The sequence below is a fragment of the Megalobrama amblycephala genome, linkage group LG22 (assembly GCF_018812025.1).
Source record: "Megalobrama amblycephala isolate DHTTF-2021 linkage group LG22, ASM1881202v1, whole genome shotgun sequence".
NCBI classification, from domain to species: Eukaryota; Metazoa; Chordata; class Actinopteri; order Cypriniformes; family Xenocyprididae; genus Megalobrama; species Megalobrama amblycephala.
This window is the reverse complement of record NC_063065.1, coordinates 18,588,942-18,613,562: the sequence shown is the minus strand read 5'-3', so window position 1 is coordinate 18,613,562 and position 24,621 is coordinate 18,588,942. Positions and strand designations below refer to the sequence as shown.

Genomic DNA, 24,621 nt, shown 5'->3' with positions numbered 1-24,621 from the left:
TACTGAATTAAATGTTTTTTATTTAAATACAAAGCAAAACAACAGTGGAGGCGTAATGTAAACGCAGCGGTGGCATATTCTTTCCTAATCATCCTAATCACTCTGTCATGGCAATATAACTTTTCGCCTCGACGAGAAATCTTGTCACATTTTAGTCTCATTTTAGTCTCCCTAATAAACAAACAAACATTTTCTTAGAAAAAATAAAATCTGAATGTTTATTGTACTGAAATCTTACTGATATGTCACTTGCATAATAATTTGGAATGCAGTGTATATGTAAAAAGTCACTTATTTTAAAAGTTCAAAGTTACACATTACACATTACAGAATAAAGGCAGGTCTGTTATTTTGCATTTACACTCCAAGACTTAATGCACAGATCTTTTGACAAACAGTATCAGATTGTTTTGTTCCGTCCATTGCTATGGTTATAACGGTCAATCGGATCCAACTGCGCATTTAAATACGGCTGTCAAACCATAACTTTGCCATGTTTAGTTATAGCAGCATGAAATATATACAGTACATTGAAGCTGTCAATTACAACACGAGCTACACAAAGTTGCACTCTTGCAAAAAATCCCGTTATAATCAATAAACCTGTCTATGCTGTGCAATGAATCTCTTATTGACATTGTGTTTATACGTTTTATTACAATGAAAGGATTTATGAGCGTACAAACTCTTTCGTTGTTTTGAGCAGTGTTGAGTGGATTCAGACTAACAAACACATTTGATTGGTTCACATGCTCAACAAATATGTCTGTGATTGGCTATAAAGATGAATGATGTAAAAACACGTTGTAGATAGAAACCTTTGATGCTCTTCACCTTTTAATGCCTGCTACAGACTGTGTGATTTTGACAATCCTATAAGATCATTACAAATCAAACTGTATGACATGGATCTAATGAATTTGGGTATGACATGTACGACTGTATGATGATGACACCTAATTGAATCATAGGCTACAACACAAGATAGTATAGAACAATCAAATGTCATCAGTATGTGCTAGTGGTAAACAAATAGAGCAAGATGAATCACACTTTGGCAATTTCATGTGCACTGAAAAAAAAAAAGAGGAAGAAGCGAAAGAGGAGAATATGGACGCGGTCATGGTTAAGGAAAAGAGGCCAACTTGGCATGTCAATTTTGCAAATGTAGCTTGAGGCAAGTAGCTTTAAGTTTTAGCGTCATGTCGCATTGATCAATATGCCAATATGCCAGGTCATAGCAGCTAATGCACTGTGAGATGATCATGCTAAATTTCTGACAATCAGAAAATTATTCAAGGCTATCTTTGGTCCCAAGACTGTGACAACTGCTGTCTTTGAACCTCTCTCACTGTACGACATAGGACCACAGTTTAGAAGCCACAACCACAGAAATTGCCACAGTTTGCCATCTTTCATCTGGCACACCCCAAAATCATACGATGTGTACCAGGCACTACACAAACATTCAGGAGTGTTTTAAAGCAGCCGGCTGTCAGCAGGTACTGGTGCTACAGAAAGACCGATTCAAATAAACAATATAAGTCTTTGGTGGGACATTACAAAACTCATTTTGGCAGCAGCCAAAATATTTTCAATGCAGAAAAAAACCCTATACTCTCTATGTGTTGTTAAAGATGGCCATCTCTACTTACTTTAAAAGGGAAGTGGTGATTAAAGTGATATTTCATCACTCTATGTTCAAATCATTGCAAGAACAGCTTCCTGTCTTCTACATACATGCAGAAGTGGTACAACTGCATGCTGCTAAATGTTATAAAATACCATGATGCGTCTAGTGTGACATGTTGACACATTATCCACCCTCTTAAAACCCACATATATTGCATGGTCAAGAAGATTTTAGATAGATTGCATCACCCAAATCATGTCCAAAATTTCTAATTAAAGGTTTAGTTCACTTCAGAATTATAATTTCCTGATAATTTACGCAGCCCCATGTCATCCTTGATGTCTGTCTTTTTTCAGTCGAAAAGAAATTAAGGTTTTTGAAGAAAACATTCAATTTTTCTCCATATAGTGGACATCAACAAAGGGTTGAAGGTCCAAATTACAGTTTCAGTGCAGCTTCAAAGGGCTCTACACGACCCCAGACCTATTAATAAGGGTCTTATCTAGCAAAACGACCAGTCATTTTCTAAAAAAAATAAAAATAAAAATTTATATACTTTTTAACCACAAATGCTTGTCTTGCACTAGCTCTGCGATGTGCCACGCATTACATAATCATGTTGGATATGTCACGCTTGATGTCAGTGAAAGTACCGATCCAGTGTCTACAAAGCGAATGTGCAAAGACTAAGTCAAAATCCCTTTATAAAAAAGGTAAAGCAACAATGTCAGACGATTTTGACGAGTTTTTCGCCTTACCGCAGTACTTCCGCCTACTGATCATGACCTTTCTAATGTGATTACGTAAGCGTGGTGCATTGCAGAGCAGTGCAAGACAAGCATTTGTGACTAAAGTTTTTTTTTTTTTGTTTGGTTGTTTTTTTTAAGAAAATGACCAAACATTTTGCTAGACAAGACCCTTATTCCTCAGCTGGGATCGTGTAGAGCCCTTTGAAGCTGCATTGAAACTGCAATTTGGACCTTCAACCTGTTGTAACCCAGTGAAGTCCACTATATGGAGAAAAATCCTGGAATGGTTTCCTCAAAAACCTTAATTTCTTTTCGAATGAAGAAAGATAGACATAAACATCTTGCATGACATGGGGGTGAGTTAATTATCAGGAAATTTTAATTCTGAAGTGAACTAATCCTTTAAACAGGCAGAATGTCTCTTGCTATCGGAGCAGGTGTTCAAAGGAATCTTAGCACAGCTATGACTGACTAAAAAGGCTATTTTAGGAATTATTTTAAATAACAAAAGGAATATGCCAAACAAAAACATAACTAGAGAAGCAGACTGAAGTAAACAAAAGATAAGTAAGAAACCAAGCAAACTTTTCCTGCCTTTAAATTTCAGAATGTCACAAAATGAGATCATCATTTAGGATCATCCCTTCTTATGAAAAGGGAGTAGCTCCCAAACCCCAACAAAACCCTGTGCCAATATGCATTTAAAATGATGCATACACAAATACATGATCTCAGGGGCCTTATACCATGAATTCAACTCAACCATTTTATACATCAGTTGTTATGAATCACAGAAACATCCATATCCATCCAAGATATGACTCTCAAAGCTGGCATAGATTTTCAACTGTTGTACACCCAATGAATCATCAGTGGAATCAGAAGCCAGACCAGCTGGCTGAACAAAACTGCAGCCCACACTGCAGACTGTTGCTCATTGCCTCTCAGATTTCATATGCACTGAAAAGATGCAACATATAAATGCACTGTAAAAAAGAGATTCAATGTACAAAAGCAAACTAGCCATGTAAACAAATATAATGTACCAATGTGTACTGATGCATGTACAAATGCAAAGCACCATCACAAACAGATTAAAAAACTGATGCAACACTTCAATATAAACAGATGCAATAAGTGCTAAAGTAAAAAGAGCCAATGCGTTTATGCAAAGTATTAATAAACAAATGCACTAACTCAAAGTACCAAAGAAGTGCAATGCACAAAACTAAATGTAAGCAATGTACTGATACAATGTACAATGTAAACAGATAATAAACTCATATAGATTCAATGTATTAATGCAAAGAGCCAAAGTAAAGTGGTGCAATGCATTGATGCAAAGCAACGCAGTAAACAGATGTAAAGGACTAATTCAAAATAGTTATCAAATGCAATGCACTAATGTAAACAGATGGTAATAAAGACTGATCTAATACACTAATGCGCCGTCCCTGTAAAAAGATGCAACTGACAAATGCAATATGCATTAAACAGATGTAAAAATCAAATGTAAACAGTAGTGCACTAATAAAAACAAATAGTATGTACTGATGCACCACTGTGAAGAGGTGCAATGCAAAAACATTAACGCATTTTTTAATAAATAAAAGCAATGCACGAACATAAACAGTTGCAAACAATCTAATAGAATGTATAAATGGTACTAAGGTACTAAAGTAAACAGATGCAATATACAAGTGCAAAGTACCAGTGTAAACAGATGTAATTCACTAATGAAGTGCTGCATGAGAAAAGCAAGCAGTATCTTACCTCCTCTAACACGCTGACTGTATTCCTGCAGCTCTGCAGGCGGGTGGTGAAGCTGGATGTAGTGGGAGAGTTGTAATCCTCTGTTGTTTCCGACAGAAACTCCGACACCGATATCTGATCTGGCATCCTAAAGCGTGGGTTCGTCCAGGGAATAGATAGAAATGTGTGTTCAGACGACCGAGAGCATTAAAAGTACAAAAACAAATGAACTTCCAAGGCCGTAGAGATGTTGAGCTAACGGTGCGCGAGATGCCTGCTGCTGCAGCAGCACGCACAAAACAAACTACTAGCACGCGCTAAGCGATTCTGCCTCCAGAAAACTCAACGACCTGTTATTTTTTTGGTTCTGCCGTTCCCCCGGAGACTGAGATAACACGTTGTTTCACCCCTTACCCCTCGAACATGAAGCTCAGAGTTGATCTGAGTTGTTTAGTTGCTATTCCGACAGCACGCGCCGTGAAATTATGCCCACATAACGTTCCCCCGCGTGATGTTTACGACCAACACTGCTAGTCTCTTAGCGTCGAATTATGTTGCCGTGCATGGGTGTCTGTGAATGCATTCATACTCCGCTGTTTGTCAAGCGCCTGATCTCTCCCTGCACTCAGATCGTGTGAAATGCGCAACGCGGAGTGTATGACATCCGCACGCACACGCACTCGCGCGCTCTGCTCTACATTCGCCCACCCACCCCTCTGCGCATGCCTCTACTCTCACTAAACCCACTCACACAGGCTCCGTGGGCAGCAGTCCAGTGCTTGGCATCATGTAGGCTATCTGTAAAATGTTATAAAAATGTATGTTTCTGACCTAGCTAGACTTTTGTGGAAAAAAACTCTTGATAAATTTTACTATAAGTTAAGACATTTTTATACATCGTCAAAAGTAACATTGTTTAAAAAATAGGCTAAATAAAACATTTTATTTGCTTCTAAAATGGCAAAAGTTTTCTAGAGTGAAGTCTGTAGAAATTGTTTTGAATTAAATAAATGTAAATATACCTATATACTAAAAAGTGAATGGAATCTAGATATCTACACTGTAAAAATAGTGTGGTTATGATCAGACTTAAGATTCAGTCATAGCTCATTTTCTGCATAACGTACAGTAAATACAACCTGTAACGCTATTAAAGCAACTATAGAACAAATGAATTAAAAGTAAATACGTTCAAAATTCCCACTCAAAGTGAAACAAACCCCTCTATTTACACTATACCACAATGCAATGTGAAATTGTCATTCGTTGTTTTATGACAGAAAAGTATATTACTGATAAATTACTGTAGAATCTTGCCATTTTACATTTGTGTATTTTAAAATGGAATACAGGTGTATTAGTAAAAGTAGTTTTGTAATAAATCGTAAATTTGAGCTTGAGTTTATGTGTATGTATGTTAATTATCCAATATTGTTAATGTAACAAGTGCGACTTCTACAGGTCAAATGGTGAAATACATTTAAAGTTTACTCGATGCATTGGTTTTTTGGCACATCCCTGTGAAAATGGACAGTTATCACACATTTACATTTTACATTTTATAAATATAGTTAATATTAAGACATTTAATCGTTAATATATCTAAAAGCAGAACTCTTACCGGTTCCATATAGGTTCCTTAGAGGAAAAACTAAGACGAGATGATGATGATCTCATGACTTCAGCTTGTAGCTTTAATGGGAAAAAAATACAGATCAGAAGGGATGAGCTCTTTCTATATTTACTTACATTTCTAATCTTATAGGCCTATATTTATTTAATTCTAAAACAAATAAATTCGACTGAACCCATTTAAGCTCATAGTCAGAATGAAAAAAAAAAGAAAATCACTTATTTTCCATCATTTGCTTTATGCTCTAGATTTTTGTACTTAAATGATTTTTGACCTTAATATATTAATAAACTTCATTTATGAGGACTTTTCATACAAGCAATAGCTCAAAGGGATTTGCAAAGACATAAAAAGAACAATGTTATATTTAACCTCAACAGAAATAATAAATATGCTATAGTACTCACCGAGATTAATCCCTGAGTCTCACTGCCATCCTCTCTTCAGTGAGTTTAGTGGGTGTTCGGATACTATCTGCCCATGGGTCCCTTCCCTGCTCGGAGAGGAAGGGAGAAGCGACCATGTGTGCTGAAAAATAGCCTGTTACAATGGCTACAGGATCCAGAACCTAATGACTCAGGAACTACGGAAATCCAGGAGACCTGGGACAGGAAATGTGAGATCTGTGTAAACATGTGCCTGCTCAAGTGAAGTACCCTCATGCTTAGACAGAGTGATATACCACACACGGCTGTGTTGGATGGGGAGCACAGGGTCACACTTGACTCTATGTGAAATAACAATATTAGATTCAGTATTTCAGGTTAGATTATGTACTTAAAACTGAACTGACTCATGCATTTGTACAACAGAGGTTTATAGCCTACTTTACTTATGAACAGCTGCAGAGGCCTTGAGGTTCTGGTTCTTTCATGAAAATCACGAAGATCAATCCCATTGTGATTCATTGCACATCACATTTAGTACCTTATATTATCTTCTCAAATGAAGCCACTCAACTACACTGGTATTTCGTCTATTTTCCAGTCTGTAGTGGCTGTGTGTCATTTTCCTGTTTTTTTCAGAGGGTTACTATTTCTTTAAAAGGGAAACACAGTGATTCTAGCCAGAAATAATTATTTATAAAGCCAAGATGATAACACATTGTCATCTAAAAAGGAACTGCTGAGGCTAAGGGGTTCCTGGATCCTGTAATTTTCCGACAGTTTTATTGGGAAGTACCATAGTTAAAAGTAAATGTTTTGTCTGTGGGGAACTGGGGGTCAGAGGAGGTTGTCCTTGATATTTACTCTGAGCTTGGCAGTTATGTAACTAGGCTACTATTCAAATACTGAAAATGAAAATGAATGAATGCAATGTTTCTTGGGCGAAGAACTGTTTTGAGAGAACAAAAATTTTTCCAAGCGAAATTTGCTAATTGTCAGAGATCTCTGTGAAAATCTACCTATAGATCATCAAAATCTTCTAATCGAACACAGTGTGCATGGGCCTTCCGGCAATCCCAGTCTTGTGGGAATACTTGAATTCTGCTTGCCAACTACTAAACGGCTTTCCTCATGTTTTCCAGCTGAATGTCTCCTCAAATCTCTTGGCTACAAAAAATGCTGGAATGTTGAAGGTATCGTGGAATACTCATCCAGTGCTATGCAGAGAACCACAGTATGTGATCTTATGGAAAGACAATAGGCTAAATTTCACATTTAATATTTAAGGTGCATGCGACAATCACTTGATCCGAGAGTTTGGAAACAAATATAGGTTTATAGGTAAAATACACAAATCATAAACCTACCCAAACAATGTAAAACAGAGAAACATGGCACAGTTCTCTAGTTGGTTTGCATTTGTTTTAACTTCCTTTTAACTTTTAGGTATATCCCACTTATACCTTGTCCTTCCAGGCTAAACAACTTCCAGACAGAGGTGTGGACTCCTTTCCACTTATCCATGATGTTCACAATAATTACAAAACACTGCTATCACCATCAAACAACACTGAGATTGTGGCTAATCAATACACCACAGAGTGTTATGGGTAGAGTGTCCGTGCATTGATTTCAGTATACCAAAGATCTACAGTGGCGTGGAAAATGTTTTTGTAATTTTAGAAGTCCTAATGGACTATAGATTTGTCCTGCTGTTCTACAGCTCTAGTTTATAGCTGATCTCTGTTTACAGCATTTGGCAACTGTCACAATACACAAAGTCTGAAGTGAAGTCTGTCACAAACTGAGGATTTTGTCCTATTACTGACATAATTTTTTATGTTCTGTTTTTATTAACATTGTTCTTAAACATTTTAATGTTGCAAATTATATTCAGATAAATGTAGAATAAAATACTACTAATAATCAGAAGTCCTGTCTGTTAGAGATCATGACAGTAAAAAATCACTGTTACTGACATTTTGATATCTTATGCTACCACCTTGTGGTTATAAACGGCAAGAGATATGTACGTAAAGGGCAAGATTTTCTATTAAACACACACAGGTGTGTCCTTCTTGACTGACTCAATTTCTGTGATGTAAGATGAGGTAAACACTATTATATAATACAAAAGTAATTTTGGAAAATAATAAAAAAGGAGCCCAATTCAACCTGTAGTTGTGTGTACAGTAAAAGAAGTCTTTGACAGCAAAAATAATGTTGTAAATGTTGTATTAAAGAATTTAAAAAAATCTTGGTACCTTAAAATTTACAGCAAATAAGCATTTATGTGATGATAAATCTATTATAAAAATAAAATAAGTAAAAAAGGATAGTAAAACTGTTTTAACCCTCCTAATGCATTAAAAAACTATACACCTTTTGCATTCAAGGTTCTGTTTGGACCCGAACACAAGCTTATAAAACAGCCATGACTTAATATTTCTCAACTGAAATTGTATCTCATCAGTAGCTTCTCATTATTGAGTGAATGCACAAATTGTAAAGTTTTGAATGTTACCATGTTTTACCATGCTAATTACTTCATTTACCTCCTTTTTATTAATTAATACATTTTAGAAATTCTTTGAAATTTCAAATTTTTCACAAACTACAGCAAAAAACACTGATCCAAGAATTTGTATCAATATTTGAGAAATTTTATATGAATATATCATTAGATGAAATTTATAAGAACATTTGAGAATTACCAATACGAACGTAATTAAATTCATTTGAAACTTGAAACTCATGAAAGCTCAAATCAGTCTAAATTTATGAATCCTACATATCTTTCTATCAAAACAGCACCAAAATATCCATATTAATCTGAAATGTTTTCAAACAAAATATATTCATTTTACTTTCATATGGAGCAAAGTGAAATGTGGACTTTTTCATTTCCAAACCCTCTTTTCTCTTTAGACTATTTGGTCTTTTAACTTTTTCTATAAAAATCATATTTGGTAAAATCGACCCTAATTGCAGTTTATCTGTTGAGGTCAAAAGTGAATCAAAGTATTTGACTGCAGCTTTATACTATAGGTTATTGAAAGACTCATGATAAGAAAGGTCACACAGACATCTGGGAAGGATATTTTATGGCTTTCATAAATGTCAACAGATCTAAAAAGAAATGCATTCATGTAAATCAATTAATAGAAGTCACTCAAGTTCCATAAGAACTCAAATATTCCTAAATAAAAACAGTGATGATATTCATAGTGCTTATAACAGGACTGTTAAGCAGCATCAGTTTCAGGAGCAAACTATTTGTAACGAATTTCACTTGACATAGAATGTAATAGAAAAAAACATTTAGAAAGAAAAAAGTAGAAAGAAAACATCACAGCAATCAGTAACTTCAAGGTAATGAAAATATGTCATACACAAATAATAATACAGCAATAATGATATTATTAGAAAATAATATCATTAGAAAACATTCATAAATGTGCTTTTGATAAGGATTGGGGACGCACTGTATTTGAAACGCCTAAAACAGCAGCTAACTTCAGTATGATGTGAAATAAAAAATACAATTTAACATTAGTTTTTGACCATTAATAAATCCATAATAACCTTCCCCAATGTAACTAACCCATGCTATATTATAATGACTGTGACAGACTCATATTTCTGATAACTGTATTAGTGCATTAGTTGATTCATTTTACAAGCTATTAACTCATTAGTGCAAATAATTTATGAGTGAGGAGTGTTTCTGTTCTACTAATGACACCATTACTGTACCTCAATTTTCTCTGCATTCGATATAATGGTTTAAGGTGACTTGGGTGATTGAGTCAGTGTGTAACTATAGTAGTGATATGCTTTTATATGTATTGTACTACTGATTTACTTAGCACAAATTACTAAAATCAAAAGTAAAATTTGTATATGTCTTATCCTTTATATATCTAGGTTGAGATGTATAAGCTACAGGGACATTTAACTTCCTGTAAACCCTACAACCTGAAGCTGCCTGGACAGGTGGACTGATATGTGGGTATTTGTCTAATAATTTAAGTACTATTAAGTTCAGTGGAGTTCAGGTAATAAATACAGCAGTACTGGAATGGTTCACACAGCATTAGTCACCCGCTCCTTCAACCAAACCTGCAGAGATAGGAAAACAAAGAAATTACATCATAAAATAATATGCTGTGTAAAAACGTTTTCATTATGACAACATGCTACAGTACTGAGCCAATTTTTAACATTGTAACAAACAACAGTATGACATGATGTAAGAGGAAATGAATTCAAGCTTTAATTAGAACAAAAGTTTAGGAGGAGTAAACTATGGAAGCTTGTTTCTGCCACTGATTAAACAATTAAGAAAGGTAATTGCGAATTTTATCTCACAATTCTGACTTTTTTCTTTGCAATTGTGAGTTTACATCTCCCAATTCTGACTTTATATCACGCAATTGCACGTTATAAAGTCAGAATTGATAGATATAAACTCATAAGTGCAAGTCAGAATTTCATGACATAAAGTTGGAATTCTGATTTATTTTCCTTAAAATTGCATGAAATAAAGTAAATTGCGAGTTATAAACAGTACTGTGGGAAAAACTTGTAATTGCGAAAAAGTTAGAACTGTGAGATATAAACTCACAATTGCAAGAAATAAAGTCAGTAGTATCTCACAATTCTGACTTTGTAACTCGCAAGTGTGTGAAATAAACCCGCCATTGCGAGTTATAGTCAGAATTGCGTGAAATATGTCGCAATTGCCAGAAAAATAAAAATAAAAATCAGCAATGTCCCCCAATTCTAACTTTATAACTCACAATTGCGAGCCTAAATCTTGCAATTCTGACTTTAAAACATGCAATGCGAGTTATAAAGTCAGATTTGTGAAATACAAACTCACAATTGCGTATTCTAAAGTCAGATTTGTGTGATATAAACTCACAGTTGCATGTTATAAAGTCAGAATTGCTTGATATAAAGTCGCAATTGTGTTATAACTTTATAACCCGCAATTCTGACTAGAATATCACGCAATTGTGAGAAAAAAGTCAGAATTGTGAGATAAAAAGGTCACAATTATCTCTTCTTTTTTATTATGTGGAGAAAACAAGCTTCCATAGTAAACAGTGGATGCAATAAGAAAATAAAATTATCCTTCAAAAACACCCAAATAAACAGAACAGCACTGTGAATGCTATTGTGTATTATAGCCTAATGCTATGACATGAACTCACTCTGTGGAGGGTCCACGTCCATGGCCCGCAGCGAGTTGCAGGAGCCGTTCTGTTTGGGTCTAGCGCCAAGCTCCCTGTTCTCTTTCAGTGAATTGGTGTTCAGACTCTGTGTTTGACTGTGTGTTTTAGTTTCATCTGCCTTAAGGATGAAGTAACCACCTTCTTCAGCTACAATCTTCTCAACCTTCTCCATCAGCCGAGGCAGCTGCGGGTGCTCGCCAAAAATATAGTTATTGATGACATGGTACCTCTTCTTACACTTGTCCACCACCCACTGAAGGTCACGACCTTGCCTTCGTATATGCCTTTCTATAGACTTGTCCTTCAAAACCTCTGCCCAGGTGAACACCACCAAGGTGTGCTTCCACACGTCCTCCCCAAACAGCGCCAAGTTCTCCTCTATACGAGCCCGGTCCGTTTCGGTGAACATGCCCACTGGTATGACCAGCAGAAATGCGTGGGGTCCAGGTGTGCACATACTTACACTTCGGACCATCTCCTGCTGGTAGTCTGCTGGTGTGGTCTGGGCTGAAAACCATCCAGGAGTGTCTACTACTGTTACTTTGCGCCGATCCACCTCGGTTTCACGCTTCACACTGAATTCGGCGGCACGCTCCAGACGAAACTCTTCACGCCCAAGGATGGTGTTGCCGGTCAGGCTTTTCCCTGGCCATCTCCAGCCCAGCAGGATCAGACGGAGCTCGGGGAGACGGTTAGCTTCACGGGCGGCTGCCGCCAACCGTTTCTCTTCCTCAGGGTCGAGTTGGTCATCAGCTGTAGGGTACAATACATTATTATTTTGGGGGTCAAAAATGTCAGCCTGGCAAATTTGGAGTTGATAAAACTATTTTAAGACCAGGGATACAAACAGGTAAGGGGGGAAAATGGTGAGAACATTGCATGGGGCGGGGGAATATTCTGCACAGATTTTTTTTTTTAAAGATATTTGCTTTACATGCTCACTTGTAGTTATTTTAATGTTTTTTTTATTTATTTATATTTTTTATATTTTATTACCAAAATAAAATTTGGTCAAAATCTCAAGTTATAAAAGATGTATGCTATGGAGGCTATTTAAGACAGTATTTGCTGATTAGATGGTAATATTGTGCTAAACTGCAAAATGTTTGCCCTCTCTCTCTTCACCATTCCCACAACTCAGACCTCAAATACATAAAATATTACCCTTTATAGACATAGTTTTTAAAGCAAAGAGTAAAGGAAACAGTACTGAAACAACCAGTTCATTATTTACTCCTGTAAGTTCACAAGTACCCTTATAAGACCTGAAAGACTGAAAGGTGAGGAGTTTGCATCTATGTAAGACTGAGGATTATATGATTGCTATTGCTATTGTTATTCAAATGTTTATGGTCGGTAAGATATTTTTGAAAGTCTCATATTCACCAAGGCTGCATTTACTTGATCAAAAATACAGTAAATGCAATTATATTGTGAAATATTATTTTTAAGTTTTCACTTTGAATACATTTTGAAATGTCATTTATTCCTGTGATCACAAAGCTGAATTTTCAGCTGCCATTACTCCAGTCTTCAGTGTCACATCATCCTTTAGAAATCATTCTAATATGATGATTTGGTGATCAAGAATCATTTCTTATTATTATCATTGTTGCTTAGTACATTTTTCAGGATTCTTTAATGGAGTTTTGAATATATTGATAACTGGGACAACACAATAAGCCACAAATAAGACATCAAACAAGCATTACTCAGGATGGATTTTGCCAGTGATGTAAACTCTGAAAGCACAGGGTGTTGTTATTTGAAAAGTGATCTTATGACATCTCGTTTCTCCTTCAGGCTTGAGCAAGGAGGAAATAGATGACCAAGCCTTAATTTTCACCTAAACTGCCAAGCAACATTAATACAAAAGCAAAACACTTGTTCCTATAAAAAAAATAAAAATAAAAAAAATAAAAAATAAACTTGCTATTTAGATTGTATGTAGTTTCAATCAGGCTTTCACCCAAAGCACACTAGATGAGTGATAATGGACTAAATGGTGTTTATATGTCACCGTAAATGACTCTCTATTTAGCCTATTTATTAATAACGTATAATTTATTTAACGTGTAACTCCTTTTCACATGTTTTTCATTGTGTTAGAGGGTCTGTTGTGACTTTTGTCCACCTGTGAACGTCATACCTGTCTGAATGGGCAGCGGAAATAGTGAGACGTGTCACATTCACCCGACAGACAGACACACACACTCACTCACTCACTCACTGGCTACAGTAGTGCGCACAAAGCCAAATTAAAGTATGACAAAATATACTTTAAAACAACTTACCAGTTGAATTTGATGGTCTGTTTGAGGTCATGACGATGCCGTGCTTGTAACTTTAGTCGTGTAAGTAATCCGGGAGAAAAAGAGCGATTTCCTGCTTGCTTCTTGAAGGGCGGGCGCGGGAGGGAGATGTCCGATTCGTGAACAAGTCTTTTGATTCAGATCTTTTAAATGAATCGGTTGAACCATAGTTGAACCGGTCCGAGCGTTTCTCGAGAAAACAACTGAAGATTGAGTCACCTAGTTTTTGCATATTTATGGCTTGACTGTACGGCCGTTTATCAACACACGTTTATCACATCTTTATCAACACACATATTTTCAAAACAGAAATGGCACTATTTTGTAATCGCAAATTATATTCAGGTTCTAAATTACGGTATATGAGCTTAATCATGGCTGACCTAAACTGGCCACGACTTTACATTAAATACTCTTATGAATAAAAACGTAATAAAAAAAACAATGAGACTAAAATTGATTTACTGTACCGCGACCACATCGTGGCCTAATGATTAATCAACCAAAGAACCCACAGAATCAGTTAACAGGTTCTTAGAAACAAATGATTCAAAAGAACCGATTCATAACGAGCCGGACCTCCCATCGCTAGCGCGGGAGGCGTGTGAACGCGCACTCAAAAGAGAGCTCGCGAGGCCATCTAGCGAACATGAGGGCTCAGACAAGCGCTCTTCTTTTTCAAAAGCAAGGTGCTACCATGGTTACTTTAATTACCACAAATATTTATCACCAAGATTTTTAATTGAATAGCCAAGCAGATTTATTGACATAATTGCCATTTTGGAATATAGGTAGGCTATTTGTAACTAACTGTAATCGCGAATGTGCGTCAAAACCAAAACTTTACAATATTGATTAAAGCACTGAAAAAAATACTCTTACATTATGTATTTGATATAAATTCGGTATGTAAAGTTTAATTTCACCCAAACCCCAGTACATTTACATTTAGGCCTCATTAAAAATTAAGTTTAATATCCTTCACTCATGAATACATACTATTTACACAAAGTTTACAGCAAAGTAATCCTTCATCTTAAAGACCAACACATGAAAAAAATATTTTTTTTTAATACAAAATAGAAAAGTTTAGCTTAATTTCTCTTCTACTTTTTTTTTTTTTTACTAAAAGCTCTTGCAATTCTTTGCATGATATAGAGCTAAAAGTGTAAGTGAAAAAAAAGTAGAATGAAGAAGGAGCTTTGTGTGCATTGCTGCTTATGAAGCCCAGGCAGCCAACCTCTTCATGTCATGATCATCCTCCACTCTCTTCTTGGAGGCTGAAAGAGTGAAATAACAGACATTTAGTTGAAGCACAGACTGTATAAGCAGGCCTGATTGGACTTTTGCTGAATTTTAAAGGGTTTCTAGAGACTAAATGTGTGGGTGTCTTTGCATACTTACTTGCACGGTGGCTTGGTCTTGTGCTGGGCAGTTTGGTGGTTGGTGCACTTGGTAATCTGTCCATATTCTTCATACTTTCTTCTAGTTCTTCCTGTTCCAACTCTGCCAGCTCTGCCAACAATTCATCCTTTAAAAACGTAAAAACAAATGAATACAGAACACCTCATGAACTGAAGTAAACAAATTAGACAACTATAACCATAAACATTTAAAAAAGCGCAAAATCAAGGGTAGCGTTAGTTCTGGCAGGTCACATTAGTCAACCTCGCATCAACTGACTCTCCACTGATCCACGTTATCCTATAGGAATACGACACCTAGATAATCCAGCATCCCTAGCACGAACGAACGAACAAACAAATGAAAGAACAGCTTGTAATCAGGGCAAACAACCCCATAAACTTAAAATGTGGGGGCAATTAATTCCTCTTTTTTATTTGCAATTAGTGATGGGGAGTCATCTCTTAAAGAGTCGATTCCTCGACTCTGAATAGCCTTAGAGTCAGAAACAACTGTCACATTATAGCTTACTTCAGGAAAAAATAACGGTGATTGTAAGTTTAGATTGCAATTATACAATTAAATTATGTTTTATTAATCCACTAAATATTATTTTGGTTTTTCATGATTAACATAATTTGTGTTCATTTCATTAAACTAATCATAAGTCATTTAAAACTCACTCAAAGAATAAACACATCAATATGTGAACATTATTATTAGTATTTTTGTATGTATTGTATTCATTATTTTTAGTTTCTTGAACTCTCCTATCCAAGCAGCTTTTGCACCTAAGACAACAGATGATCATGGGTGCTTAGCTCCATCACTTCACCATTATAATGAGATGAATTCATGAAAGAATACATTACACCTTCTTTCTCGTTTATTTGATTCTGACATAATATTCAACCACAACTGTTTCTCGTGACCTTTACCTCTGTAAATTTAGGCATTGGAAACAACTAGGTAATGACGTTGATAGGCTAATCATCATTTCAAGGGAATGGCATCGCTAAATTGGACTAATTTGGACGGTCACGCTAAAAGTGTGTTGTTTTAATAAGGGGAATTTAAAGGCTTTATGTCGGGAAAAAAATAAATACATTTAAGTGTGTAATAACGACTGCAAACTTGTACTATTCCTGACCCTGTTTTGATGTGAAGTAAATGGAGTCGAGGAGTCGAGGACTTCTATGGTTGGAGTTGGGAGTTGGCGTCGACTCTGAAAAACCTGGTATCGAACATCACTATTTGTAATATGTACCTCATCAAACTGATCACCAAAAGGTTTAGAGATGGCATCACTGATCTCCTGAGCTACTTCTTGTTGTTCTGTAATGTCCTGCATGAGGGAGTCAATCTTATCCAGATCTCTGAAAGTGAGAAAAAAGAATGATTGATTATTTGATGACATTTGCTCACAACTGTTCAATCCACTGGTACATTTGAAGATTTATAAAGCCATGCAACAGTCATTTACCATCATTATACAGAATATTTTACTACAGCTGTAGTTACCATAATTATGAAATTTCAACTTGTAAAAAGCATTTATGTCCTTGTATAGCTTGTAATTACAACTTGTAAGCTGGGAATTTTCAGAGACGGAGAGCTCCTACTTGTACCACGTGACTACCACCTGACCACTGCGGATTCATTTAGAAGTTGACAGTGTTGACATAGAAATGCGTAATTCCCAGTCCAAGGATGTGAACAGCTCTGAGAACGTCACGTGTTGTCATTTCGAAATTATGGTAATTACGACATGGCGTGAACGCAGCAAATGATGACACGCACATGTTCTGGTGAACCTCTTTGATGGCTTTAGCTGCGTAACCCATGTTCTTCAGAACCTCTGTGTTTGTGGTGGCATTCTCAAGGGCCTCTCGCTGGAACTCAATAGTGGACAGGGTCCCGTCGATCTGTGTCAGCTGCTGCTCAAAACGTTTCTTCCTCTTAAGAGCCTGAAGTGCAGCTGAGGAAAAAATAAAAATGTGGTCATAATCATCAAACATTTCACTGAAGAAGTAAAATACTTTTAAATTATTATATTCAAAGGGGTTCACCCCTTAATTATTATATTTGGGGTTCACCCCAAACGTGCTGCGTAACACACGAGAATGATTCATTGGTTACGCAGCACGTTTGAGCTTCCAGAAGAGGTTTGTTTTTGTGCGTTATTCAGGTTCAGCTGAGCTTCTGCTTATGTTCGCTGATCAATGTTTACATGCGTTTACAAGCGATCAATTCTCTTCCGAAAATTTGGACTCTTCATTTGTGAGCTGACGATGAACATTAGTCTTACGGGTGAGTAATTAATGACTGAAGGGTGAGTAATTAATGACAGAATTTTCATTTTGGGGTGAACTAACCCTTTAAATAATATTTTCCCTCATAAGGGATTTATGCTGTTAATCATACTGAACGTGATCAATTGCATTTAATGTAACTTATTTGCATTTTGAATACTATGTGCCTCTGTTTAAGCTGTATAACTGCATGAAGATTTGAAAATTGGAAGACATTTGTTTAAGCTGTTCTCTTTCAAAAGAGAAAAAGTAAACAAAAGGAAACAAAAGAAATTGAATTTCTTGTGTACAACAAAAGTCAACAATAATTATTTGGAAAGAATGGATAAAATTTTACAAGCAAAACTGCTTGTAGGTTTACTTTTGTAAATTCTTTTGTAAATGAAAGATCAGATAAGCTCATAGATGTTTATGTGAAGACATGTGAAGAAGAAAGTTAAATTATTGTTTGACTACACATGACCAAGAACGCTTAACCCTTGATGCCAGGGTGTAAACTCCACGTTCATGATAATGCACAAAGAAACAACTGTAAAAGAGGAGTGTCCAGAAGAACTGCATGTTTTAGGTACAACAGCTGGGCGTCACTCCACATAAACAAAAGCCATGTTTCACTTACATGTTTCACTGGGGTGTTGTTACACTTTCAAAGGCAAATTATATAACCGACAGGTTGCTCTTAATCATTTAGTTTATTATAAAAAGAGTTAAATAAAATGCCTTGAAGAATTGATTATTATTATTATTGCATTATGTACTGTATAAAAATCTTTTTTTAAATAAACTATGAAAATCCATCATAAAAATATGATTTGCATGTTTAAAACTTTAATATCTAAAAGGTTGGGATAAACCATTGTGTAGCCTAAATTGTTTGTGAAATGATTTCTGTAAATCTTCACAGTTCTGTTGTCACAGTTTTTGTGTAATTTCCACCACAACAAAATTTTTTAAAAGTTTGTGTACTTGTTTACGGAGTCAACAGTGTCAGTGAAGAGCATGATTGATGTAAATATTTAAAAAAGGAAAATATTACTTGTGACCACCACACCACAATTTTTTTATTGTGCATCGTTATCTGTAATTTTATCAAGATACGCAAAATATTGACCTTATCATGACAAACGAGTCGTCTATTTTATTCCAAACGCTGCCATGAACTTTCAAGGGTACGAAAAGATGAAAATGACAGAATTCTCTTATTATGATGTAAAGTCCACATGGCCAAAAGTTCTCATAGAAGCAGAAAGACCAATTCTACATACCTCTCTTGTTTTTGGTTCCATTCTTCTTGGCAATGGTGAGCTCTTGTTCGATTCTGCTCTCCAGGTATTCCTGTTTTTTAGTTAGCATGGCCTCGGTCTCTCTCAGTCTGTTGATGGCGTCCTGTGGCGATGGACCAGACCGGGACCGGTGCTTAGATCTAGAACTGGATCCAGAACTAGAGGTGGGCCTTGAGCTGGATGAGCTTGATGAGCTCACTTTAAACATCTTTGAAATTTTACTCATTTTTTCGAAGGTATTGATTGTAATTCTATTTAAAAATCCAACGTGTACGCAGATAGGATCTCGAAAAGAAAGTGGCAATTCTTGACAGTCTGCTTTTCAGATTCAATTCAAAACACCAACATAAGCCAACGTTACTCTTCCTGAAATTCAACACCTAACCTGTGGGCAAATAAACTGCTCCACAATAATGTCTCTGAAGACACGCCCATTGAAATAGTATCAGCCGACAGATTGTAGTCACACAATGGGCGGGGCAAGGTAGCCCGAATATTGTCTCTCATTGGTCAGGTATAAATAATAATTCCTACATTTTGAATATATAGCAATGCGATTCGGCACTCGACACTGATATAATCAGACTGACACTATAGACTTTTCTAGTCAAAATAAACAAATGGAATAAATCAGTTTTCTAGTGAGTATTCTTTATTCCATTATTCAATATTCTGGTGGTATCAGTCAATCATCCAATAGCATAGCCATTTATTGAAAAAATAAATAAATAAACAAAAAGACAGTTTCAGGTTGTCAAATCTATTTAGAAAAAAAATAATTTCTGTGAAAATGTAACATTTCAATTAACATACTAATATTAAACATCCAATGTGAAGTCATTAAGCATTAAATGAACAGGAACATTAAAGTATACTTCAATGTTTTACAGTTTGTATCTCCTATGAGATGGCTACAATATATATACTATATTTTAACTTTTTATTGTCTTATACTTGAAGACACCGCAGTGAGACAGAAACAAGCTATGTATAGGTTTCCCATATCGGTGATCCGTCATCCGTCTTCCTTCAGAAAAATTTGACCACTGAATGCCGCAATTGACCAGATCAAAGTTTTCCAGAGAGATGTGTAATAATATACAATAATATACAATGTGCTAATTCATTGATTCATTCACTGATGATTCTGGATTTACCCCAAACCCAGAATAGAGGGGCTGAGTGAATGTAGTCTGGACTTTGTGGATGAGGGTCATTGTGTCAGAGATGCTGTAGAAGGACAGAGTTCCTGCACTGTGATCCACATACACTCCTATTCTACAGTGGCTGAACACTACTTGGAGAACTGTCTCTATTCTATTGTGAATGAATCTGCATCTGGAGCGAGAGCAGTACAATGACCAGGACTGATCATTATATCCAAAAGAACATTCAAGACCTCTCCCCTTCCTGCTGATGCGCTTATATCCACTACACCATGCCACTCAACTTCCCATTAACAGCGTCCACAGAAATAATCAAATCTGTCAGGATGATCAGGATACAGCTGGACAGTTTTAGTGTCACTAACCAATCTGTTCCTCTCAGACAGAAGGAGGTTTTGTATTCACTGTGTTTGGATCCAGAAAGAGCAGACAGGAATCTGTAGAAGAAAAAATACAAACATGCTTTTCTGAGTGTACATCTATTCATTCAAGGGTTATACTAATTATATACATGTTTATATACATTTAAAAACTTTTTTTTTTTCATGTAAAGCCTATAGAGATAACACATACAGTATCTGTGTAGTTTGGTTAACTCCAGTGTGATCACTGATCTTTTTTCAGTTTTCCAGAATGAAAATCTATAGTCATTTTAGTCACTCTGTGTTTGTATTTCTTACATTGTAGGAACCGCTGCCTGAACCCCAGTTCTTCGAGAGTAATCAATTTGATGTATGTTACTGTGAACATAAACAGACTCCGTAATCGACAGCATGCAGACTCCGTAAGGTTTAAGTTCAAGCTGATTTTGATCTGCTCATAAAACCAATGTCCCTGATAACGGTTAAGATCACAGCTACAAGCTAAGAAAGCAATATTTTTCTGTGGCCATGCAAAATATCCTTTCTGAAAAGTTGATAGATGATCAATAGATCAATGAGTGTTCGCTGGCTGAACAGATTAATTGATTGTAATATTAATTCAGCTACATCAAGTTAATTCTGTTGGGGATTAACAGTTTTAGGACCTTTGACCAGATATGTCGAATGAAAGACCAGGAGTCAGAGATGCAATCAATTGAAGAAATTTTACTGAAGAATAGTTTGCAGTTTCATCAGCAGAAGCCAGCTTCAGGTCTCACAAGGAGTTCATAGGCCGCTTTGCGTACATTCACATTTCCACACCAATTATACTCTAACAGAGTCTACTAACTACGTCATTGCTAAGGTAAAAATGATTCTAATTGGCTAAGAGAAGAGAGACAAGATTAGATATCTTCCACATATGGACAGATAATATGAAGCGTATCTACATGCCATCAGGATGCTGACGAGGGGACCCTGGATTAGTCTCTCAGTCTCCAGCCGAACTACCAATTGTCAGGACCTGCACAGAATATTAGCACACATACACAGATACACAGCTTCACAGCTTTTTCAAGGTTGAAGTCAGCCCAGGCTCCAACTATAAACAGGAACGTTTCTCAAAACATAAGATAACATGTTCTAGTTCTGAGGAGAATTACATATAATATTCATCTTTATTCTTTAAAGAAGTACATAGAGACAGGATAACACTGTGAAATGTGTCACGTAGTCCAGCTACTAGGGTGACCTTTGTGACCTAGCTGTCCAGGGTGTTAGAGAAACATGGATCTATGGCTGGACACATGGTGAGAGTGTCTCCAAATGAAGAGACAAAGACACAGATATCAGCAGATCTTCTGAAAAGGACATTTCAACAGCCACATAATCATTCTATGGTTGTATATGAAATAAATCACTCAAATCATTTAATAATAAAAGAGGTTACATATTGATTATTGATTATCACTCATATTATAATCACTGATGTCAATCATTCAAAAAGGATATATATATATATAGTGAAGAGGAAAGGGAATTTTGATTATCTCCCTTCAATTTGATTAACTGATTCAAATATTTATAATTAATTATAACAAGTTATGATTAATTATTAATATTTTCCCTTTTGAGCTAATTTGCTACACATATGAAACATAAAATGTGCTTTGGCATGATGTAAAATTCATTGCTGTAAGTAAATGAATGTCTGTTATTTACCTCTGTGAGATATCTTTTCAATCTCTTCTTTGCAAAAATCCTCAAGATTCTCTTTAAGTTTAGAAAAATATTTTCCCACATAATCAAAAGAGAGGACAGTGATGCTGGGTTCATCTGATAGTGATTCTGGTACAGAGAAAGACTGTAAACTCTGCAAGAGAAAAATACACAACAAATAAAATACAAAAGGGGAAAAAAAAAATTAATTACAGTACCTGCAATATTCCCCCAATAACGAATCAGATTATTTAATGTGCTTCGTCAAATTTCAAGTGACTTCTCAAGCACAAATCTTAAGTGACTCTTTCCTGTCAGTCTCCTATGCTGTTCACGTAGTAAACACAGTGCAACGCTTCTGGTTTCTGTGTCAGAATGCTGGCTCAGTATTGGCCAACACTGTTCACATTAATTTTTTTTTTGGCGCACAAAAACCATTGTAGTCACATAGACTATTTTAATGATGTCTTTACTACCTTTCTGGGACTTGAAAGTGGTAATAACGTTGCAGTCTATCAGAAGTCAGAAAGCATCAAAAATATCTTAATTTGTGTTCCGAAGATGAACGAAGGTCTTACGAGTTTGGAACGACACAAGGGACAGAATTTTCACCTTTAAAATGCATTACTAGTTACTTGAAAAAAGTTATCAGATTACATAACTCTTGTTACTTGTAATGCGTTATCCCCAACACTGGTAGTGACTAGTTTGTACTTTCTCTTGTTTGTCGTCCTCTCATCCCTAATTTAAGCATAATCCAGTTTATAATGTTCAGGTAATTGCCAGTAATGTAACAGACACAATTTCCAAGTTGGTAAAATAATAATTAATCACATTATTTATATATTCCAGTCTGTTTATAAAGCACAAACAGATGAGTTTTTCTGCTGTCTGTCAGATCTCTGTTACCTGCAGGAAATGGATGTGATCATGCATGTGAAATCTGCTCCAGCTCGGTGTCTCTCCTTCTCAAATCATCAATCTCCTGCTCCAGTCGCTTCATGAGTCTTCAGCTTCACTCACTGCAGCCTTTTCCTGATCTCTGATCAGCTGTGTGACCTCAGTGCGGCTTCTCTCAATGGAGCGGATCAGCTCAGTAAAGATCGACTCACTGTTCTCTACACACATCACAATCAGCTCTTACTGCAGCTCACATTGTGAACATGAGTCTGAAACTGCTCTTCTGTCTGAAGGCTGTTGTTCTGCTCAAACTCACCTTATGAGAGTCTCAGCTCCTGGATCTCCTTCTCTATCTCCTGGATTCTCTCATCATATCTTCTTTGAGTCTCTTTCAGAATTTTCTGTTAGGAAATCAGATAACCACAAACCTCAGCTACACAGCATAAACCTGATGTAACTAAATCATGAAACCAGCCTTTTTCAATCACTGTCACTATTCATTTATTGTATCTCTGTACCTGCTTCTCTTTCCTCTCTGTTACAACTGCTACAGTGTCATGGTTTTTGTGTTCATCCATTGTATACAGATAACAAATGCTCTGCTGGTCAGTTCGACAGTAGACTTTTAGCTGTTCGTCATGTTTTGTGCAGATCATCTCTTGTAGTCGTCCAGTGGCATCAATCAATTTGTGTTTCTTACTTCTAAAGAACTTCTTATGTTGTTGCAGGTGATTTTGACAGTAAGAGTTTAGACACACTAAACAGGACTTGACAGTTTTGTGTTTTCTCCCAGTACAGACGTCACACTCCACATCTCCAGATCCAGCATAACAATCAGCAGTTTGGAGTCTTGTTTTCTTCAGTTTTTCCAGCATTTCAGCAAACACCACATTTGTAGCTAAAGCAGGTCTTGGAGTGAAGGTCTGTCTGCACTGAGGGCAGCTGTAAACTCCCTTCTGATCCTCCTGATTCCAACAGCCTGTAATACTGCTCATACAGAAACTGTGTCCACAGGAAATGGTCACTGGATTCTTCAGTAGATCCAGACAGACTGGACAGCTAAACTGATCCTGAGCCCATGAAACACTGGCTTCTTCCATTTTTGCAGAAGTACTCAGATACACACACACACACACACTACACACACTTTCTGTGTTTTTCCTTCTGTTTGAGAGACGTGTGTAAAACAGGTGTTTCTGGAGGGACTTTGCCCTGTTTTCAGTGTTTAAGATATAGTTTAATTGTGGCTGTTAAAACACAGCATAACTGAGCTTTGCACAACTTGATAATGAATAGCTGCATATACAAAAAATGTGGTCCAAGGCCAAGTAGGATTCAAAATTTAATAATATATTTAATATATTTATAAAAAGCTGCATATAAGCAACATCAGAGTTTATAAAGTTGGTAAAGTTGTAGGGTGAAGTAGCCGTCACCCTAGCTACGTGGAGCAATGGCCTCGTTACTGATGTTTTACAGTTTGATAGGAGCTGGGCAAAACAGTTCAATTATATAGATTTAATAAAATGTTTACTTGCCGTTAAAGTGTCAGACAAAAAATATAACACACATTTCTATTGGATGATAGCTAATATTTCGAGTTTGGACCTGGTGATTCAAAGGGAGTTCTGGAACCCAGAAAGTTCTATGTCCTGAGTGTTATCTACCCCCTTAAAGGCACAGGTGATTACTTTGGAAGCATTTTTTCTCTCACCCTTCAGCTCGGAGGAAGAACAGAAACTCCATGAATTATGGATTTATGTGAAGCAC

The 24,621-nt window shown here is 36.2% G+C and overlaps 4 protein-coding genes across 11 annotated transcripts in view; all 4 read right to left on the bottom strand.

Moving 5' to 3' along the window:
- Positions 1-6,217, bottom strand: part of asap1b (ArfGAP with SH3 domain, ankyrin repeat and PH domain 1b) — a 116,240-nt gene extending 110,023 nt beyond the window's left edge. For 4 of the 8 annotated variants that reach the window (XM_048174118.1, XM_048174115.1, XM_048174120.1 and 1 more), the window contains exons 1-3: positions 6,175-6,216; positions 5,756-5,826; positions 4,156-4,282 (exon numbers count right to left, since the gene is read on the bottom strand). In XM_048174118.1, coding sequence (XP_048030075.1) covers positions 4,156-4,282; positions 5,756-5,811 — 183 coding nt within the window. In that variant the 5' untranslated portion in view covers positions 5,812-5,826; positions 6,175-6,216. Of the gene's footprint in view, positions 1-4,155; positions 4,283-5,755; positions 5,827-6,174 lie in introns of all 8 variants that reach the window. The other 4 variants (XM_048174117.1, XM_048174114.1, XM_048174121.1 and 1 more) reach the window with 3 other exon arrangements.
- A 3,023-nt stretch (positions 6,218-9,240) lies between these two features.
- On the bottom strand, positions 9,241-13,844 carry LOC125258001 (GTPase IMAP family member 4). The gene is made up of 3 exons (XM_048174786.1): positions 13,688-13,844; positions 11,373-12,146; positions 9,241-10,275 (listed from the first exon to the last, which is right to left on the bottom strand). The coding sequence occupies exons 1-3, from the start codon at positions 13,716-13,718 to the stop codon at positions 10,250-10,252; spliced, it is 831 nt and encodes a 276-aa protein (XP_048030743.1). The 5' UTR covers positions 13,719-13,844; the 3' UTR covers positions 9,241-10,249.
- Positions 13,845-14,595: 751 nt separating this feature from the next.
- chmp4c (charged multivesicular body protein 4C) lies at positions 14,596-19,125 on the bottom strand. Its single transcript, XM_048174787.1, has 5 exons — positions 18,687-19,125; positions 16,910-17,087; positions 16,377-16,485; positions 15,110-15,236; positions 14,596-14,985 (listed from the first exon to the last, which is right to left on the bottom strand). Exons 1-5 carry the CDS (start codon positions 18,928-18,930, stop codon positions 14,924-14,926), a joined length of 720 nt encoding a protein of 239 aa, XP_048030744.1. The 5' UTR covers positions 18,931-19,125; the 3' UTR covers positions 14,596-14,923.
- A 3,741-nt stretch (positions 19,126-22,866) lies between these two features.
- Positions 22,867-23,984, bottom strand: LOC125257536 (E3 ubiquitin-protein ligase TRIM47-like). Its single transcript, XM_048173937.1, has one exon. The coding sequence runs from the start codon at positions 23,949-23,951 to the stop codon at positions 23,349-23,351; it is 603 nt and encodes a 200-aa protein (XP_048029894.1). The 5' UTR covers positions 23,952-23,984; the 3' UTR covers positions 22,867-23,348.
- Positions 23,985-24,621: the final 637 nt, after the last annotated feature.

Coding starts and splice junctions, on each gene's coding strand:
- LOC125257536 (XM_048173937.1), bottom strand. CDS start 23,951: ATGGAAGAAGCCAGTGTTTCATGGGCTCAGGATCAGTTTAGCTGTCCA.
- chmp4c (XM_048174787.1), bottom strand. CDS start 18,930: ATGAGTAAAATTTCAAAGATGTTTAAAGTGAGCTCATCAAGCTCATCC. Junction 15,237..16,376: donor TTGGTGATCAGTTTGATGAG/GTACATATTACA, acceptor ACGTTTTTAAAG/GATGAATTGTTGGCAGAGCT. Junction 14,986..15,109: donor AAGACCAAGCCACCGTGCAA/GTAAGTATGCAA, acceptor TCACTCTTTCAG/CCTCCAAGAAGAGAGTGGAG.
- LOC125258001 (XM_048174786.1), bottom strand. CDS start 13,718: ATGACCTCAAACAGACCATCAAATTCAACTG. Junction 12,147..13,687: donor CAGACCATCAAATTCAACTG/GTAAGTTGTTTT, acceptor TGTACCCTACAG/CTGATGACCAACTCGACCCT. Junction 10,276..11,372: donor GGACGTGGACCCTCCACAGA/GTGAGTTCATGT, acceptor CTATCTCTGCAG/GTTTGGTTGAAGGAGCGGGT.